The sequence below is a fragment of the Rhincodon typus genome, chromosome 34, assembly GCF_021869965.1.
Source record: "Rhincodon typus isolate 14 chromosome 34, sRhiTyp1.1, whole genome shotgun sequence".
Classification (NCBI taxonomy): domain Eukaryota; kingdom Metazoa; phylum Chordata; class Chondrichthyes; order Orectolobiformes; family Rhincodontidae; genus Rhincodon; species Rhincodon typus.
The window spans coordinates 20813237-20834639 of NC_063365.1; the positions used below are offsets into that span (position 1 = coordinate 20813237).

A 21403-nucleotide genomic window follows, 5' to 3' on the forward strand; every position below is an offset into this window, starting at 1 on the left:
CCCACTGTACACATCACCTGTACCAGCCACACCCTGTCCCACTGTACTCTTCACCTGTACCAACCACACCTTGTCCCACTGTACACATCACCTGTACCAGCCATACTCTATCACGTTGTACAACATGTGTGTACCAGATACATCCTTTCTCCATGCACAGGATGAAGTACACCATCCCGCAGGATACAGTGCCCTTTGGGTGACCAGGTATCCTGTGCCATTATGATGAACACCCATGACAGATAAGTGATGTGTTCTCAGCCCTTGATCAATCCCTCTCTCTAAATGAGCCTGTCTGGGAATGGGTGGGGCAGTTGGCTGATGTCTGCTTTTTTGAATTCATAGGGAACAGTGAATTGGCTGTTCTCTGTGCTCTCCCATGGGTGGTCAGCTAAGGTGAAGACCTTTCACCCATAATTACTGGCCACCGATTACTTTAAATATTGTCATGATTGACAGGAGATTGACTTCGCTGATTGGACTCTCTCTCTCCTTGCTCAGGCTAAACGCCCTCGTCCTGTAACATACCTGTTTCTGTTTGATGTTAGCTACAATGCGGTGGAAACTGGTTACCTGGCAATTGTCTGCAAAACGCTGCTGGAGAACCTGGATAGGTGAGGCATTCTGTACCTGTTTCTGAAGGTGTTTTCCAAGTGAATGATGCAAGTGGGTCTAAATCTGGGTCCATGTCAAAATGTTCTTATGGTAAAATGTAAGATCTGTTAAATCAGAATATTTTTTCGGAAGGTGAGGAGGAGGGTAGTATTCTTGGGCAGCAAACCCCATAGAGCCAACAAGCACTCAAAACCATCAGTCTCAGATTTGCCTTCAGTGTGGGATCTTGCTGTGTACAGAATGCCTGCCATACTTACCAGCATAGCAGCAGGCACTGCACTTGCAGGGGAAGGGTTTTGGTGAGGACAATGAATACACCTCTGAGATCTCTATTCTCACACGATCCACTCAGTCAAGTCACTGGGGCCTCAGCTGTCTGTTCGAGCCAATCGACAGCGCCTCAGACAAAGCAGCATGCCTCGGTACTGGAGGCTGGCTGGGCTTGTGATATGCGCTCAGTAACGAACAATGACAGGCAGAATTTGACCCTCTTTGTCTGTTCAGTCTGATCCATGCAACTGTAAACTGTCATGTCCATCATAGAGCCACCACTCCACATTCTGATGGCCTAGTGGTATTATTGCTAGACTCTTAATCCAGAGACTAGGGGACCTAGGTTCAAGCCCCACTGTCACGATAGTGAATTTGAATTCAATTAGGTAGAGAAACATTTAGAATGGCGTGTCTAATGTTGACCATGAAAATGTTAGCAAATGTCATAAAAACCCATTTAGTTCACTATTATCCTTTAGGGAAGGAAACTGCCATCCATGTGACTCCAGACCCACAGCAATGTGGTTGACTCAATACCTTCTGGGCAATTAGAGATGGGCAATAAATGCTGGTCTAGCCAGTAACGCCATATGTCTTGTGAATGAGTTTTTAAAAATTCAACCTGTACCCATGTCACATCTCTGGAAAAGCTGGAAAAAACAGAATAAAACTCCCATTGTGGAGAAAATATCTGCAAAATTGGTCATTTGCAGTCATTCTAACCATATGGCTGTGACGAATACTGAAGCGAGCTCCATTTGTACCCTGTCCTAGGATAGAGAGAGTTTGTGGAAGGTGATTAAGTCGATGGTTAATTAAAGGAGTGTTTGATGGATTACCTGGGCCTTTCCTTGTTTTGTGCTTGTCTTGTCACATCGTCAGATTGGATCTTGTATCTCCCATCTGCCCTGCAGCAGTCGTGCTACACTTAAAACAGGTATCACAGGCAAATAGCCACAGGGACCAATCAGATTTCCAATCCTTTTATCCTGTCTCTGTTACCTAGGTTACCAGGTGATTCACGAACCCGGATTGGATTCATAACATTTGACAACAAAGTGAACTTCTACCAGTTGCATAGCAATCTGTCTCGACCACGCATGATGGTTTTGACTGAGATTCATGGTAAGTTGTAAGTGTAGTTGGAGAATCGGGAGGTAGGGGGAGAGTTTGTGTGTGGTGCCATAGTGGTAATGTCATTGTGCTGTTGATCCAGTGACCGAAGCAGGTGGAGAGCTGTTAGCCTAATGGTATTATTGCCTAGACTATTAATCCAACCCTGGGGACCTGGGTTGGAATCCCCCCATGGCAGATGGTGAAGTTTGAATTCAGTGTTTAAAAATCTGGAATTAAGAGTCTAATGATGACTATTACCAATTGTTGGAAAACCCATCTGGTTCATTAATGTCCGTTAGGGAAGGAAATCTGCCATTCCTTACTTGGTCTGGCTTACACGTGACTCCAGACCGCAGCAATGTGGTTGGCTTTTAACTGCTTTCTAGGTAATTGGGGTGAGCATAAACGTTGGCCTAGCCAGCATGCCCACATCCCATGAATGAATATATAAAAAAAGACACTGCTGAGTCAAATGTTCGAATCCCACCACAACAGATGGTGAAATTTAAATTCATTTCGTAAAATCTGGAGCTGACATGGTGACCATTTGAGGCAAATCATTTTCACTGAAAGGGTGGTGGGAATCTGGAACTAACTGCCTGTTAGGGTGGTAGAGGCAGAAACCCTCATTACATTAAAGAAGGGTTTAGATGTGCACTTGCGATACCAAGGCATACAGGGTTATGGGCCAAGTGCTGGAAATGGGATGAGAATAATTAGGTGGTTGTTTTTGACTGGTGCAGACCTGATGGGCCTTTTCCTGTTGTAGATTTCTGAGTCAATGACACCTATCGTCAATTGTTGTAAAAGTCCATCTGGTTCACTGATGTCCTTCAGGGAAAGAAATCCGCCATCCCTACCTGGACCGGCCTACATGTGACTCTAGACCCACAGCAATGGGATTGAATCTTACCCACCCCCTGAAACAGATAAGAAGCCGCTCAGGTCAAGGGCAGTTAGTAAGGGCAACTGGAAGGGCTCGTGTGGTGCAGTGGTAGTGTTCTTACCTCTGTGCTAGAAGGCCTGGGTTCAAATCCCACCTACTCCAGAGGTGTTTCAAGTTAATTGCAAGTATGTTCAAGAGCTAGTAGAGTTGGACAGCAATCACTGACCTTGCCCACATCCTGTGAAAGAGTATAAAGGACGACTGAGAAGTAGTTTGCATTATTGCATTAAGTCTTATTTCTTAATAATGGACCAGCTTGGCTAAATAGAACTTAGTCAGTTGTTAGTGTTAGGTGTTGCTCTCTAGACACTAAGTAACACTGAAAACCAGTGCTCCAATAGGCACGGGTCTTCTGCCTTTGTCCAACTCCATGTTGTCAAATTTGGAAGGTGCTGTCAAAGGAGCCTTGGTGAGCTGCTGTGCATATATAAATAGCACAAACTGCTGCTGCACTCAAATCAGGAGAAACTCATTGTGTTTCTGATGCTGGATACAGATTGGAATGATAATGCATTTGTAATGATTGCATGATGTTGGTCTTCTTTCAGATATCTTCACTCCAAACGAAGAAACGTTGTTGGTGAATCTTCAACAAAGCCGACAGGTAATGTGAACCCCCTTCCAATAAAACTGCAACAGTTTAGTAAAGTCAGAACTAGGCCACTTTCTCTCACTCAGTCAAGCAAAGGGCAACCTTATCTGTTGTGAAGGACACAGGTTATAAACCCCAGATGGGCTGTCTGTTTGTGAGCAACACTGGGACTGACCACATACTGACTGCAGGTAATGAACTGAAACAACATACTTTTCAATAAAGATTGATCATCAGCTGTTTCTTTACCTCTTTGTCTCAAATGCCCAAACAAATAAGGGAGAGATAGCGAATGTTCTGAGACCCACCAATAAATTCCCAGCAACCTTACCCTTATACACCCTTTGATAAATCATGGAAAGCCTTAGAGAGTTGCTCAAAAACTGCTATGACTCAGATCCTTCATGGCTGTATGTTTGAATGTGACTGTCCCTGTTATAATTTGCCCACTAATTCTCCACTTCTGTGCCACAGCTTGTTGTCGCGCTGCTTGAGGAATTCCCAGTTGCGTTCAGAGAGACTCAGAAGACATTGTGTGCATTTGGACCTGCACTGCAGGCTGCTCAGAAACTGCTGAAGTTCAGCGGTGGACGCGTGACTGTATTTCTCACCCAGTTACCCAATGAAGGCTGCGGGTCCTTGCAACCCCGGGAGGACCCTGGTGATAGTACCCTGGTAAGTCAAGGTTCATCTCAGTGATCTGTTACCTTAGAGGAGGAACTTTGCTGTTCAGAAAGAGATGGGGTCAAAAACTATATAGGATAAGTGTGATGGAATAGTCCCCACTTGCCTGGATGGATGCAGCTCCAACAACACTCAAGAAGCTTGACACCATCCAAGACAATGCAGCCTGCTTGATTGTTGCTACATCCACAAACATCCACTCCACTGGCAACACTCAGAAGCAGTGTGTACGAGATGCACTGCAGAAATTCAACAGAGATCCTTAGACAGCACCTTCCAAACTAATGTCTGCTTCCATCTAGAAGGACAAGGGCAGCAGATCCATGGGACCACCACCACCTGCAAGTTCCCTTCCAAGCCACTCACCATCTTGGCTTGGAAATGTATCACTGTTCTTTCACTGGATCAAAATCCTGGAACTCAGTCTCTAAGGGCATATTGGGTTTACCTACAGCACATGGACTGCAGTAGTTCAAGAAAGTAGCTCACCACCATCTTCTCAAGGGCAACTAGGACGGGGAATATGCTGGCCAAGCCAGTAATGTCCCCATCCCACAAGTGAATAAAATAAAAAAATTCCATACAATGTATACCCCTGGACTAGGCCAGCTGGTTTCATTGGTTTACGCACCAAATGAGCCACTTTCCATTCCTCTTTGACCCTATCAGCGTACTGGGGAATGGATAGTGGGTTCAAATGCCACTATGATAATTGGTGGGATTTAACGTGAATTGATAAAGTCTAGAATTGAAGGTTTGACATAAAATTATCCTTTATTGCTGTAAAAATACATCTGGTTATTATTATCCTACAGAGAAGGAAACCCACCTGGTCTGGCCTACATGTGATTCCAGGTCCACAGCAACTTGGTTGGTTCTTAACAGGCTGAGGAAGCCACTTAATTGAAGGGCGGTTAGGGATGGGCAATAAATCCCCATCGATGCCAACATTCCATGAATTAATAAAACAAATCATAGAGTCATAGTCATAGAGGCATACAGCACAGAAACAGACCCTTCGGCCCAACTAGTCCATGCCGAACATAATCCCAAACTAAACTAGTCCCACCTACCTGCTCCTGGTCCATATCCCCCAAACCTTTCCTATTCATGCACCTATCCAAATGTGTTTTGAATGTTGTCATTGTAACCGCATCCACCACTTCCTCAGGGAGTTCATTCCACACGCAAACCACCCTCTGTGTAAAAAAAAATGCCTCTTAAGTCTTCTTTAAGTCTCTCTCCTCTCACCTTAAAAATGTGCCCCTAGTCTTGAAATCCCCCGTTCTAGGGAAAAGACAACGACCATTAACTCCATCTGTACCTCTCATCATTTTATAAACTTCTATCAGGTTGCCTCTCAACCTCCTATTCCTTTCTCCCTCTGGCATTTGTCTAACTTTCCCTTCCGTGAGTCTATACTTTACCTCAACAACTATTTGTGACAGTTAATTCCACATTACTCTGTGGGTAGAGAGGTTGTTCCTGAATTCTTTACTTAGGTTATCAATATGTTAAATTTATGATTCCTAGTTTTGGTCTTTGTCACAAGTGAAAGTTTTTTTCACAATGTAAATACTGTCAAACTCTCCTATAATCTTAAAAATCTTGATTAAGTCAACCGTCAGCCTTTTCTTCCCTAGAGAATGGAACTCCAGCTTATCCAATCTATGTTGATATGTATTTTCTGTCAGCTCCAGTTCAATCCTTTTGAAGCCTTTTGCCTCCTCTCTGGGTGCTTCTGTGATGAAATTCTCATTTTTAAGAACTTGAAGAATTTTAGAAACATTGATTTATTTTTAATTCTGTGGAGATACCTGGACTTTTTTTTTGAAGGTCAATGAATAGACCCATTGGAACTTTTTTTTAAAACAAGGGTTCATTTGGAAAACACATGGTGCCATATAATTGATGGTGTTTTTTTGTTTGAATTTACTTCAGGGAAAAGACCTGACTTTCTTTACAAGTGGGAAATTGTTGAGGGTCCAGTGTGATACCTGGAGCCTTGCTGCTCTTGTGTGAAAAGCCTTTGGATATTTCCTGAATCATGGCAAAGGCAAAGTTATCCAGGAGCAATATGTTCAGTGACGTCTGTCTATGTGCGCCAGATTGTCAGACCAACAACCTTCTGAACACCTTATTGCTTTCAAGACCTAGGATTTATTGGTCAAAAGTTTTTTTTTCATAAAGTATGTCACTGCAGAAAAATATCCCTTTTTTCTTTGTTTTCCTTCGTTTGGTGGATGTATGTATGTTTAATAGTAATTTGGGATATCCGGAGGGATAAATATTCATGTCTTCAAATTACAAACCGTTGTTAATCATCTTTAAATAAGTTTTGTTTTATAATGAACCAAACTTTTGTATTTATTAAGAAGTCTGGCCAATTTTTTTTTGTTCATCTGTGTGATGTGGATGTTGCTGTTGGGCCAGTATCTATTGCCTGTCCCTCGTTGCCCTTGAGAAGGTTGTGTTGAGCTGCAATCCACCTGCTGTGGGTTGACCAACTATGCCATTGAGGATGGAATTCCAGGATTTTGACCCAGCAACAGTGAAAGAACGGCAATATATTTCCAAGTTGGGATGGTGAGTGGCTTGGAGGAGAACTTGAAGGTGGTGGTGTTCCCATATATCTGCTGCCCTTGTCCTTTTAGATGGAGGTGGTCATGGGTTTGGAAGGTGCTGTCTGAGGATCTTTGAATTTTTGCTGTGCATCTTGTACATAGTACACACTGCTGCTACTGAGTATCGGTGGTGGCTGGAGTGGATGCCTATGGATGAAGTACCAATCAAGAGGGCTGCTTTGTCATGGATGGTCTCAAGCTTCTTTAGTGTGGCTCTTTTTATTCTGAGTCTGATGGAAAGAAAGCATATTTACCATATTGTGAACCATATAAAACAATTAAATTAATGTTGTGACCCATGGTCTAGTGAGAATAGAGAAGGACAGTGCACACATCCCATCTTCATCCAAATGCTTCTATATCTTTCTTGTGATACAGAGGTCAGAGTTGTCCACTGTGTGGTCTAATCAATGTAATAACCCTTCAGCGCTTGTTTTGCCCTATAAACCTGTTCACTGCTTTTATTGTCAGTTGTGAAACATTAATGTTGTTTCCTTTCCTACAGTGAACCTTCCAACCCTTGTTATTCCTAACCTGGAGATGCCTCCTCTTGCAAATTTTCAAAATCTGAATGTTCAGTTGAGGTTGGTTGGCTCGCTGAGCTGGTTTGTTGTTCCGCAGACATTTTGTTACCGTGCTTGGTAACATCTCAGTGCAGCCTCTGATGAAGCGTCGGTGTGTTTTCCCGTCTGGCTTTTAAACTCTGGGGTCCGTTGCGATGGATTGCCTCACTTCCGGGTTTCCGCTGTAGTGGAATGTATATGGGGTTGAGTTCAATGTGTTTATTAATAGCCTGCTTCGTGGGAGTGCCATGCTTCCAGGAATTCTCGTGCTTGCCTCTGCCTAGCCTGTCCCAGGATCTTGGTGTTGTCCCAGTCGAAGTCGTGGTTCTTTGTCCATGTGGATTGAGATTTGTGAGTATTGGTCGTGTCTTTTTGTAGCCAGTTGGTGTTCATGTACTCTTGTTGTTAGTTTCCTTCCTGTTTGTCTGATGTAGTGTTTCTTGCAGTCTCTGCAGGGGATGTTGTAGATGACATTGGTCCTGTCCATGGCGGGGAGTGGGTCTTTAGTTTGGGTGAGCACTTGTCGTAGGGTTGATGTGGGCTTGTGTGCCACTCTGATGCCCAGCGGTCGTAGAAGTCTTGTGGTGAGTTCTGACGTGTTCCTGCTGTAGGGTAGTGTGATGAGTGTGTTGGGGCGTGTAGAATCTTTCTGATGCTGTTCCTGTAGGCATCTCCTAACCCAGTTCTTTGGATATCCATTATCCTTGAACACTTGGAAGAGGTATTCCTCCTCCTCTTGGCGTAGTTCCATGTTGCTGCGGTGTGTTGTTGCCCTTTTAAATGGTGTTCGCACACAGCTTCGTTTGTGTGTGCTGGGATGGTTACTATTGAAGTTCAATACCTGGTCTGTGTGTGTGGCTTTTCAGAGTACTTTCATTTGCAGTTCCCCATTTGTCTTGCACTCTACCATGACGTCCAGGAATGGGAGTTGTTTGTTGCACACAAGCCCACATCAACCCTATGACAAGTGCTCACCCGAACTAATGACCCACTCCCCGCCATGGACAGGACCAATGTCATCTACAAGATCCCCTGCAGAGACTGCGAGAAACACTACATCGGACAAACAGGAAGGAAACTAACAACAAGAGTACATGAACACCAACTGGCTACAAAAAGACATGACCAATACTCACTCATCTCAATCCACGTGGACAAAGAGAACCACGACTTCGACTGGGACAACACCAAGATCCTGGGACAGGCTAGGCAGAGACAAGCACGAGAATTCCTGGAAGCCTGGCACTCCACGAAGCAGGCTATTAATAAACACATTGAACTCGACCCCATATACATTCCACTACGGAGGAAACCCGGAAGTGAGGCAATCCATCTCAACGGACCCCAGAGTTTAAAAGCCAGACGGGAAAACACACCGACGCTTCATCAGAGGCTGCACTGAGGATGTTACCAAGCACGGTAATGAAACGTCAGCAGAACAACAAACCAGCTCGGCGAGCCAACCTACCTCAACACCCACAACCCGAACTACAAATCTACTCCAAAACCTCAGAATGTTCAGTATTAATTGAAAAACACAGTTGGTCCAGAAGAGATGTTGGTGGGGCTCGGATCACAAAGTGGTGGCCTTGATTGTCTTCATTTCTCTCTCCATAAGGGAGCTAAGCACCTTGGTCCAGCTACCAATTTCTATAAGGTGCTGGCAATGGAGTTCTGTGGCCAGCAGATAGGAGTGGACTTATTCTTGCTGAATCAGCAACACATTGACCTTGCTTCCATAGGTGAGTGTTTGAGGTAACTGTAACTTCAAGAACAAGTACCACAGCAACTTGTATCCATTTCACATCAAACATAATAGAATAGCCCTAGGTGCTTTTTAAGTCACTCTAGTGAACGCATTGGGTTACTTCGTGAAAGCACTTTATTGGAATAAAAAGGATATTTGGCCCATCATGTCTGTGCTGGCTCTTTGGTATCCAGTAAGTTTTTATTTAAAAATCATTCATTGGGCATCGCTGACTGGTCCAGCATTTATAGCCTATCCCTAGTTGCCCTTGAGAAGGCAGAGGTAAGCTACCTTTCTGAACTGCAGTAGTCCATTTCAGGTAAGTAGGCTCAAAATGCTGTTTGGAGGGAGTTCCAGGATTTTGATGCAGAAACGCTGAAGGAGCAATCCCTGTTCTTTCTTCAAAGCCCTACATATTTTTCCACTTGAAGTACCAACTATTTGCTATTGAATCTGCTTTTACCAGTCTCTTAGACAGAATCAGAAGATGATGTGGTAGCTTATTTATCATTTGGTTCAGTTCAGAAAAATCCATTTAGTCTTAATAACTTGAGCATATTAAAGGCATTAAAGCAATGCTAGTGGTTGACTATGTATTTAGAATGTTGCTTTTGCTCACGGCAGTGATTTGGTTACATTGCAAAATGCTGTTGTGCACAGTTTCAGAGATTTGTCTCCCTATCTGCTAAGAAAGAAAGAATGATTTGTATTTATACACAGATTTTCATGACCTCAGGATGTTTCAAAGTGTTAATTAAGTATTCTTGAAGTATATGTCACTGCTGTAAATGTTGAAAATTTGGCAGTTAATAAGAACATCACAATCTCCTAGCAACAGCAATGGGAAAAAATGTTGAGTACTGTCACCAAATTTGGAGGTGTGCACTCTCTGTCTTGAGTCCACCTACTCTATTGGAGTCATAGAGGGCTACAGCACAGTGTCTGTGCTGGTCAAAAACAACCACTTGACTATTCTTATCCCGTTTTCCAGCACTTGGGCTGTTGCCTTATGTGACTTGGCAGTGGAAGTGCACATCTAACTAGTCATACAATTATAGTCAGACAGTCGGAAACAGACCCTTCATTCCAGCTCGACCACACAAGAATTTCTGCTTTACTATTCACAACGTAAAGTTAAATTCTTTAACAGATTATTGATATGGCCAGTTTTATACTTGATTCATGTTAGATTTAGAACAAATAGATTTATTTTCATAAATAACAAAAAATTATGAAAATAGAACTTACTTGGCTCAGATGTAATGCTGATTAACAGTTTGAAATATGACTGTACAAATGTTTACCCTTCTAAATGTTTACCCAAGACAAACACACACATCAATTAAAAGAAAGAACTTTCTCACAGAGATTAATTTTGAATCTAGAAAAGATAACTTTGGCCAATAGTTGTTCGTTCTTGACAGAAAAAGCCATAATGGTGTGAAATGGTTAAGATGTCTTTCCTAGCACATATAGCCTTGTGTCATTAAACACATGATGTGGAGGTGCTGGTGTTGGACTGGGGTGGGCAAAGTCAGAAGTCACATGACAAGGGGTTTATTTGAAATCACAAGCTTTCAGAGCACTGCTCCTTCGTCAGGTGAAGCAACTTCACCTGATAAAAGAGCAACGCTCTGAAAACTTGTGATTTCAAATAAACCTGTTGGAGTATAACCTGGTCTCATATGACTTCTGACTTTGTTATTAAACAGAGACAGTTGTCATTGAGAACTTTAAGGACAGTTTGTCCAGGAATTGTCAAGAACTTAGAGACTTTTTCCAGAGAACAACTGCATCAGTTTTTCAAATCTTCACAGGGCTGCTTAGTTTGGTTTTATTCAAAAAGGCAGGGGATGTGCTGTGTGTCTTTGCAGTCTCAGCAGAATTTGCACTATATGTACTCCAAACAACATCCAAAACAATGCCATAAACCCAGACATGTTGTTTCCGGTAAATAAGTCCAAGAAATTGCAGGGAGGTGATGATATAATGGTAATGTTACTGGACTAGTAACCTAGATCCTCAGGCTAAAGTCGTGGGACTGTAAGTTTGAATCACACCATAGAATATAGTGAAATTTGAATTCAATAAAGTAGAAATTAAAAGTTACTCTAATAATGAGTGTGTAACCATATCAATTTTGTAAAAATGTGTTCGGTTCACTAATATCTTTCAGGGAAGGAAATCTGGCCTACATGTGACTGCAGACCCACAGCAATGTGATCAGCTCTTAACTGCCCTGTGAAATGCCCTTGAAAACTAATCAGTTCAAGGACAAGTAGAATGGGCATCAAGTATCAGCTTTTCCAGTGATGCCAACATCCCACTTATAAAAATAAAAACAAAGAGCTTAAAACATGTGACTTCCAAGAAATAAAGTCCCAGTGTTCTTTAGGTGACCCCTTTAACAATGGGACTACACTCCCTGATACCCAGGATGTCGCTAGCAGTGACATTTCTCAAATATATTTAAGCAAAGAGTGATGAATACCTAACAACAAATAGTTAAAAGTCTAGCAATTAAGAGAAAAGATGTTAAACAATTCTTTAAAAAATTTTAAAATGGGCCTTATATTACATGTGCAAGGTGAGCAGGTGCACTGAGCAATGATGATCAGATCATTGATGTCAGAGACATATCGTTTTTTTTTAAAACCAAAGCCAATCCCAGGGATAGGAGGAACTGCAGATGCTGGAGAATCTGAGATAACAAGGTGTAGCGCTGGATGAACACAGCAGGCCAAGCAGCATCAGAGGAGCAGGAAAGCTGACGTTTCGGGCCTAGACCCTTCTTCAGAAAATTTTATCTCTTCTATTCCAAATGAACCACTCTCTACAATCCCTTAAGCAAGAGTTCTAAAAAATATCCGTCTGTTTTAGTGATTGGGTGAAAGATAAATATTGGTTTGGACATAAAGTCTAATAAGACTTCTGGCCTTCACAAATAATGCAGCAGGATCTTTGCTATTCAGTTGAGATGGTAGATGGGGATGGTCATAGAGTTACACTGCATGGAAACAGACTCTTTGGTCCAACTTGTCTGCACTGACCATTCACCCCAATCTGACCTAGTCCCATTTGGTCCATATCCCTCTAAACCCTGTTCAGTTCTAAGGAAACATCAATGGCCCTGAAACATTAACTCTGATTTCTCTCCACGGATGCTGCCAGACCTGCTGAGCTTTTCCAGCAATTTCTGTTTTTGTTCGCTCAAAACCCTATTCATGTACCCATCCAAAGAACAAAGTACAATACAGCACAGGAATAGGCTCTTCGGCCCTCCAAGCCTGCACCGACACAGTTTGCCCTTCCATACTAAAACTGTCTTCACTTACAGGATCCATATCCCTCTATTCCCTTCCTATTCATGTATTCATCCAGGTGGTTCTGCTATTGTATCTGCTTCCACCATCCCCTTTGGCAGCACGTTCCAGGCTCTCGCCATCCTGTGTGTGAAAAACATGCCTCGCATATTTCTTTTAAACTTCTCCCCCCACCGCACCTTGAACCTGTGTTCCCTAGTAATTGACCCCTCCACCCTGGGAAAAAGGCTCATATTTCCCACTCTATCCATGCTTTTCACAATCTTATAAACTTTTATCAGGTCACCTCTCAGCCTTCTGCGTTCCAGTGAAAGCGAACAGAGGTCTATCCAATCTTTTTTCATAGTTAAAGTCCCCCATATCAGGCAGTATCCTGGTAAACCTTTTCTGTCCCCTCTCCAAAGCATCCACAGCCTTCTCGTAGTGCGGTGACTAGAACAGTACGCAATGTTCTGAGTGTGCCTAACTAAAGTTCTATAAATCTGCTGCATAACTTGCCTATCCTTATACTCATTGCCCCTTCTAATGAAGGAAGCATGCTGTTATACTTTACCTACCTGCACTGCCACCTTCAGTGATCTGTGGACCCGCACACCCAGATCCCTCTGCATATCAATACTCCTAAGGGTTCTGCTATTCACTATATAATTTATACCTGTACTTGACCTTCCAAAATGCATCACTTCACATTTGTCTGGATTAAACTCCATCTGCTGTTTTTCTACCCACGCCTCCAACTGATCTATATCCTCTTGTATCCAGATGCCTTTTAAATATTGTATCAGCCTCCACCACCTGCTCTGACAGCTCGTTCCATACATGCACCACCCTCTGCATGGAAAAGTTACCCCTCAGGTCCCTTTTAAATCTTTCTCCTTTCACTTTAAACCTATGACCTCTAGTTTTGGACTCCCCAGCGCTCAGAAAATGTCCTTGGCTGTTCACCCTATCCATGCCCTTCATGATTTTATGAACCTCTTTCATCCTTTTGGGATTATATGGGAAAACCTGATGGACCAGCTTGTTCTTCTATCGCTTGTTAGTTTTGTACATTCCACTGGGATGAGATGGGTGAGAAGGTGAAAAACGTTGTCCAAATTTGGAGATACAGGGCAGATGAGTTAATTAAATAAACAAGGTTAGTCAAGAGGTTGCTAACTTTCTGGCTGTTTTTATTTTATTTATTCATGGGATGTGGGTGTTGCTGGCTAAGCCAGCATTTATTGCCCAACACTAATTGTCCCGAGGGCAGTTAAGTGTCAACCACGTTGCTGTGGGTCTGGAGTTACATGTAGGCCAGACCATGTAAGCATGGCAGATTTCATTTCCTAAAGGACATTAGTGAACCAGATGGATTTTTCCAACAATTGAGAATGGTTTCATGCTCATTATTAGACCCTTAGTCCAAATTTTTTTATTGAATTCAAATTTTGCTATCTGCCATGGTGAGATTTGAATACAATTCCCTAGAATATTATCTGGGCCAATGGATTAATAGCAGGCTGATGTTGTCAAAGTGCATGTCAATTGACTATGTGTGTGTGTGTATATGTGTGCGTGTGTGTCTGTCTGTCTGCCTGTCTTGGGTTATTGAGAAAAGTATTTTTTATCCTTTTCAATTTCAAACTGTGTACTTTCTGCAGTTTGCCTTCCCAGGTACACTTGTGGCTATGTGTATTATTACCCAGCATTCCATCATATCCACAGCTCAGCTCTGGTTGAGAAGCTCCGGGAAGAATTCCGAAATCACCTGACCCGCTCCATTGGATATGACGGTCTGCTGAGGATCCGATACACACAGGGTGAGAGTCCCATGCACACGGGGAGACTGAGGGTCCGACAAATACGGAGAGAGAGTGACGGTCTGCTCCACGTGGGGAGAGCGAGGGTCCTATACACACGGCGGGGGAGAGAACTAGGGTCCGATACACACGGTGGGGAGAGAACTAGGGTCCGATACACACGTTGGGGAGAGAACGAGGGTCCGATACACACGGTGGGAGAGAGAGAGGGTCCGATACACACAGTGGGAGAGAGGGTCCCATACACACGGTGGGTGGAGAGAGCGAGGGTCCCATACACACGGGGGGAGAGAGAGCGAGGGTCCCATACACACGGTGGGGGGAGAGAGCGAGGGTCCCATACACATGCCGGGAGAGCAGAAGAGTGATCCTGATCGATGGGAATAGACATTGAGTCAACATATGACAGGCATTCAACCCATCACATCTATGCTGTCTCTCTCTGTTGAGCAATCCAGTCAGTCCCCAACACCGAACTTCAGTCTCAAAAGGCCCAGGCAGCTAGCACATGAGGAAACCATCCATCCTGGCTGCCTGCCCTCTCTTCCTAGTCCATAGACTATAAGATTTGGGAGCAGAATTAGGCCATTCAGCCCATGAGGACTGCTCTGCCATTCGATCATTGCTGATGTGTTTCTTAACTCCATTCTCCTGCCATTTCCATGTAATCTTAGATAGGTTCTTCATTAGTAAGGGGATCAATCTCTGTCTTAAAGGCACTCAATGACTTGGCCTCCACAGCCCTCTCAGGGAACAAGTTCCTCAGATTGACCCCCCTCTGGCTGAAGAAGTTCCTCCTCGTCTCAGTTCTAAAAGATTGTCCCTTCATTCTGAGGCTGTGCCCTTGGTCCTTGTCTCACCCACCTGCAGAAACATCTTAACACGTCCATGCTATCCAAGTCTCTCAGTATTCTGTAAGTTTCAACCAGATCCCCCTCATCCTTTTAAACTCAATTGAGTACAGACCCAGGATCCTCAACTTCTCCTCATATGACGAGAGCAAAATCAGAAACTGCTGCTAAAACTCAGCAGGTCTGGCAGCATCTGTAGAGAGAAAGCAGAATTAGCATTTCTTGTCCAGTGACCCTTCTCCAGAACGGTCATATGACAAGCCCTTCATCGCTGGGATCATTCTTGTAAACCTCTTTTGGACTCCCTGCAATGCCAGCACATCCTTCCTTCGATACAGGACCAAAAACAGTATTCTAAATACAAATTCCATGTCCATGTATGTGTCTGGGTGTCCTTGGAGAGGAGACCATACCAGGACACAACAGACTGCCCAAAATGTTTGACATGGCTTTGTTTCCTGCAATACATTTAAAAATCCAAATTGATGCTTTCTCACATGGTTCTCTCTTAAAACCTCTGTTCTCTTGGTTTTAATTGGTGCTACAGTCCCTTGTATAGACCAATCAAAGATCAAAGAATATCACTCATCACGGCAACCATTGTGTCAAATTTCTGTCTTGATTTTTGTTTAGGCCTCATGCTGGATGCTTTCTACGGGAACTCATTCCTACAGACAACACAGATGCTGTCCCTACCCTATGTCCGTCCCCAGGCCGAGTTTGCCTTTCAGATGATGATTGATGGGGCTGTGACTGAGAGCTTGCTCGTGGTCTTCCAGTCCTCTCTCCTCTACACTTCATGTCAAGGTAGGATGGACCTCGCTCAGCTCTTCCACAAGTTCAGCGCCAACTTTTGCAGGGCAGCCTTTGATGGGACAAGGCAGCCTACCGAGGGAGGGAGCGACCCAGTGTGAGCTACCTGCTCAGCCTCCCTCCCCATAGAGGACCCAAGCCATCGCAGGGAGGTGATGGTGACTTGGCTGAGGTTGTGACCCTTTTTAAACAGCGCTACAGGGAGGCAATACCAAGTGGTATTATTGCTAGACTATTAATTCAGAGACCCTGTTAATGTTCTGGGGGACCCAGATTCGAACTCTGCTATGGAAGATGGTGGAATTTGAATTCATGAAAAAAAAAAATCTGGAATTAGGAGTCTAATGGTGACTATGGTGTCAGAAAAACCCATCTGGGTCACTAATGTCCTTTAGGGAAGGAAACTGCAGTCCTTACCTGGTCTGGCTTACACATGACTCTAGACCTATAGCGATGTGGTTGACACTTAATTGCCCTCGGGGCAATTAGGGGTAGACAATAAATGCCAGCCTGGCCAGTGATGCCCACATTCTGTAAATGAATAAAAACAGAAGCCCATGCCTCTATTCCCAGCCCTGCTGTTCTTGTTTTAAATTGGGGAAGATGATTTCTTTGCTGATCAGTCGGGCCTGTGGAAGACTGGCAGAATGCAACATTCTTCTCCTTTTTGTCGCCTGAAGTTTCTTTTTCTTTCACAGGGTGAGGCCTGCAATTGTGGCCCATTCCTAACCGCCCCTCACCTGAGAGACTTGCTGAATTAACTCCACAGAAGCTGGTATCCCATCAACAAGCCACCCTTTATTTACACATGGAAGGTGCTTGACACCAGTCCAACTCCCACAGAGCCAGCTGTCAGAGCGTCAGCATCTCTGAGATTCTTCTCTTTATCTGTCAGCCAGGGCTCCCTGATTGGACCAGATTAACAGCTCCAATAAGGGAACTCATTCTATGTGGTTCTCTGTAGCCCAAGTAGCTCGCTTGGAGTGCCTGGTACACACATTTTTCTCTTCTAAGGCCTATGTCTGTCTGGGAGAATCAACTAAGGACTATATTCAAGTTCTCATAAGTACTCCTTATTGGTCTTCTCTGTTATTAGCACATCATCTTGATAAATGGTGACCTCGGATAGATCTTGCAAAATTTCCCCCATCGTCTGCTAAAAAATTACACAGGCTGACAATACCCCAAGTGGCAGTCTCATATTTTGGCACAAACCCATTTGGGTACTTATCTGGCTGCAAAATACGGTTTACCATATGTTTAAAATCCTCACAAAGGCAAACTGACCCGTCAGGCTTCAAAATTGGTACGACTGGTGCTGCCTGTTCCACAAGCTGATGATTTCTTCGCTTTCTAGCCTTCTAATTTCTGCCTCTGCTGTTGCCTGTGAGGCGAATAGCACTGTGAGGGCCTTGCGGAATCGTGGAATTGCTTCCTGGCCAACGTGCAAGGTGGCTTTGGCTCCTTTGATAGTCCGTAGACCTTCCTGAAAGACTTCTGAGTATTTAATCAGGACTTCAGTCGGGCAGCCATTTTCTAATCGAAAAATATTGAGCCAATCCAGGTGAATCTCTTTCGACCAATTTTGCTGCATCAAGCTTGGGCCTGCGCTTTTGACTGCAATCACTGCTAACTGAACCAGCTGCCTCTCATAAGAGACCAGAACCGAAGTTGTACCCTCAATCTATAAAGTTTCCCCAGTATAGGTTCTGTGTCCAGCCGAGGTCTTGCACAAATTCAAGGGTTGGAAGCTAGACTGAAATTTGTTAAAGACTGCCATCACTGAAATGACCATGCCAGTATCGACCTCCATTAAATCTGGATGACCATTTAACGAGACGTTTGTTTTGATTAGTTTTGATTTTTGATGTTACTAAGCAATTTAACTGTTCCAAACCAGATGTAGGGTGTGCATGCCTCTGTATACCAGCTTATAAGTTCTCTTACTCAATTTAGATCCAGTAGGATGCCTTTGCTGTTTTGAGTCCACATATTGATAGCAACTACAGTGGCTTGCTGGCCTGGATCCTGAAGAAAATTCTAACTGTTTGACTGAGGCGTGGCTTTGTTTTGAGATTTTGCTGTGGGTTGACCTACAGTCCCTCCATTCAGGATATGTCCTGAGTGTGGCTAATCAATTGCCTTCATTCAAGTCGCCCAAGCTCAGTCGGAGGGTGGCAAGGGTGTCCACTTCCATTGGAATGCACTGCAACTCATGGGCTCCACTTGCCACGTTTTCCAATGACAAAGCCGGTTGTAGTGCCTGTTTGAAGTCCAGTTGGGCTTCAGCTAGTAGTTGCTTTTGCATGGTTACATCATTAATTCCACCTACCAGCCAGTCTCTCAGCATCTCATTAAGGGTTACTCAAAGTCACAAGCCTCTGCCAGTCATCTTAACCTGGTCCAAAATTCCAATATGGATTACCCCGGTTCTTGAATTGCCGAATAAAATTGATAACGTCTCAGAATTAGAGGAGCCTTGGAGTTGTAATATTCCTTAATTAAATCCATCAACCCTTGAAAGGTTTAGGATCTGGTGCCTCAGGGAAAGTTAGGCTCCATATAACCCAAAAAGCTTTGTGTCCACAAGTTGCATTTCATCTGTCCCAATGTAATTTACCCAGAAAAAAAAATGCATTCTTTCCACATACTGGGCCCAGTCTCCTACAGGAGGTCGAATGAGTCAAGCTTCCCAAATAATGGCATGATGCCAGAAATGCTTACCCCAATGCAAAGATGACTGTTGTAAGTTGGTTTCTTCAGAAACGTGCTTTACTCTTGTTGTCACTGAAATAACTCCGCAGAGGCCAGTATCCCATCACCAAGTCACCGTTTATTTACACGTGGAAAGTCTTTGACACTGATCCAGCTTCCTCCAAGCCCACTGTCAGAGTGAACAGGATATCTGACACTCCTCATCTGTCAGCCAGGGCTCCATGATTGGATCAGATTAACAGCCCCAATCAGGGAACTCATATTCTATGAGGTCCACCTGGATGTCCTCATTACAACACTACACTTGCTAGTCCATCTCAGAAGTTAGAAAAGAGTCAACTGTATTGCTGTGGGTCTGGAGTTGCATACAGGCCAGACTGGGTAAGGGTAGAAGATTATCTTTGAAGACAACCAATGAAAGTTCCACGGTCGTCATCACTGAGATTTTCATTTTCAATTCTGGATTTGTTAACTGAATTTGAACTCCACTAGCTTGGGGTGGTATTTGGACCTATTGGACCTATTGGTGGTATTGGGTCTCTGGATTAATAGTTCAGTGACACTATCACTGCACTACCCTCTTTCCCCTATGCTCCCAGATCTCCCTAAGCAGTCAGATGAGCAGGTCAGAAAAGCTGCAAATCTCCCACCCAGGCCGAAGGGACGTGCTGTTGGATACCGTGAAGTGGGCTTTGCCTCTTTCATAGATGGAACTCACAAAGGGCAGCCATTCAGCCCCTCCTGACTGTACCACTCTTGTCAATTAGTCCCAATTTTCTGGTCTTTCCACAGCCTTGCAAGCATTTCACTGCAGGTATGCATCCAGTTAACACCTGAAAGTCACTATTGAATCTAGCACCCTCTCAAGCAGCGCATTCCAAATTGTAAAAGTGCATCCTCAAGCCACTTCTTTTTAAAACCTTAAGGAATATGAACTGGAGCAAGCTATTTGGTCCCTTGAGCCTGGTCTCCCATTCAAAAGAATCATGGCTGATCTGGCATTTCTCGTATTTATTTTCCTGCCCTTTCTCCATAAACCTTGACCTCCTAACTGATCAGGAATCCATCAATATCCACCTTAAATATACGCAAAGATTCTGCTCTCACAGGTCTTTGTTGCAAGGAGTTCCGAAGCGCCTCAACTCTCTGAGAGAAGAAATTCCTCCTCATCTTAGTCTTAAATTGGCACCCATAATACCTCTGGGCTCTCACCTTCCCCAGGTGGCTGCCCTTGTCCTTCTAGATGGTAATGGTCATGGATTTGAAAGGTGATATATGGGTTAAAAGGGTTAAATTATGAGGCCAAGTCACATAGTCTCAGGTTGTATTTTCTTGAGTATCTGAAGTGTTTTTGTTTATTGCTATGAGGTGTATGGTATAAATAAATTATTTCCTTTGATGTTAGAACACACTTCTTCACGCAAAGGATAGTGGAAATCTGGAACCACTTTCCCTCAATACAAGTTGGGAAGTTGGGGAAGGGGAGGTCAATTGAAAATGATTTGTCAGGTGAGGGTGTCAATGGTGATGGAACCGAGTCCTAGACTCTTCAATGATGATTTCACATCCTCTAGCCACTGATCCTTCAGTCACTATTTTGAGCACCTCAAGTAAATCTTCCTTTAACCTTCTCTATTTTAAGGAGAACAACCCCAGCTGCTCTGCACTTTTGGTATTTCTCTGTCACAGGCATGAGCACCCCACCCCCAACCCAACTCCTTCTCCCTGCTCCCTACCCCAACCTAACTCCATTCTTTTGATGAGGGGTTGGTGAAGCTCAGTCGATTGTGGATGATCTTGCGAGTCTGGTTGTTTTTCAGGTGAACGACGGGTTCGAATCTACACCTACTGCTTGCCAGTTGTCAGCTCCCTCAGTGAAGTTTATGCAGGAGCCAATATGGCTACTATCACGGGAATTCTTTCAAAAATGGGTAAGATATCATATCAACAGTGACGAGGTAAGAAGTAACACAAAGAGGGATACGAAAATGTAATCAAATGGATACATCACACATACAGCGTGGGATTTAAACCTTTAGCCTCCCCTCTGTATTTGGAATGATTTCCCCAAGGTCATGTTCTGAAGTCATAGGGTGGGCTACTTAGGGCTGAGATGAGGAGAAATGTCTTCACCCAGAGAGTGGCGAGCCTACACAATTCTCTGATACAGAAACCTGTTGAAGCCAAAACATTGAATGTTTTTAAGGAGTTAGATATAGTTCTTAGATTAAAGGGATCAAAGGTTACAGGGAGAAAAAAGGACCAGGGTCCCAAGTTGGATGATCAGGTTTTGAGCGGGAAGCAGGTTTGAAGGGCTGAATGCCTACTCCTGCACCTATTTTCTCTGTTTCTTTGTTTCCCATCTTCATTTCCAGTGGTTGAGCCATTGGATTGGCCCATGTCAATGGGTGAAGCATTGTAGTGGTTTGTCATTGCTGCCTGTAGAATGGCTGACCAGGAGATTCTCCTGCTTACAGTTATATGGGAAGGATGGCAATTGACCTGTTTTGTCACATTATACCCGCACTTTCTGTGACCAGAAACTCCTGGAGTGGGATTGAAACCAGAATATTTGTTATTTACTCATGGGACATGGGCATCACTGGCTGGGCCAGCATTTATAGCCCAACCCTGATTACCCAGAGGGAAGTTAAGAGCCAACCACATTGTTGTGGGTCTGGAGTAGGCCAGACCAGATAAGGATAGCAGATTTCCTTCTTTAAAGGGCATTAGTGAAGC

The 21403-nt window shown here is 43.8% G+C and overlaps 1 protein-coding gene across 1 annotated transcript in view; it reads left to right on the top strand.

The window, feature by feature from the left end:
* LOC109937235 (protein transport protein Sec24A-like) overlaps positions 1-21403 on the top strand; it is a 54217-nt gene that overhangs the window by 20701 nt on the left and 12113 nt on the right. The window contains exons 7-14 of the mRNA XM_048616202.1: positions 502-614; positions 1895-2013; positions 3499-3554; positions 4017-4217; positions 9032-9155; positions 14127-14285; positions 15770-15943; positions 20485-20595. Of these exons, the coding sequence (XP_048472159.1) occupies positions 502-614; positions 1895-2013; positions 3499-3554; positions 4017-4217; positions 9032-9155; positions 14127-14285; positions 15770-15943; positions 20485-20595 (1057 nt within the window). The remainder of the gene's footprint in view (positions 1-501; positions 615-1894; positions 2014-3498; positions 3555-4016; positions 4218-9031; positions 9156-14126; positions 14286-15769; positions 15944-20484; positions 20596-21403) is intronic.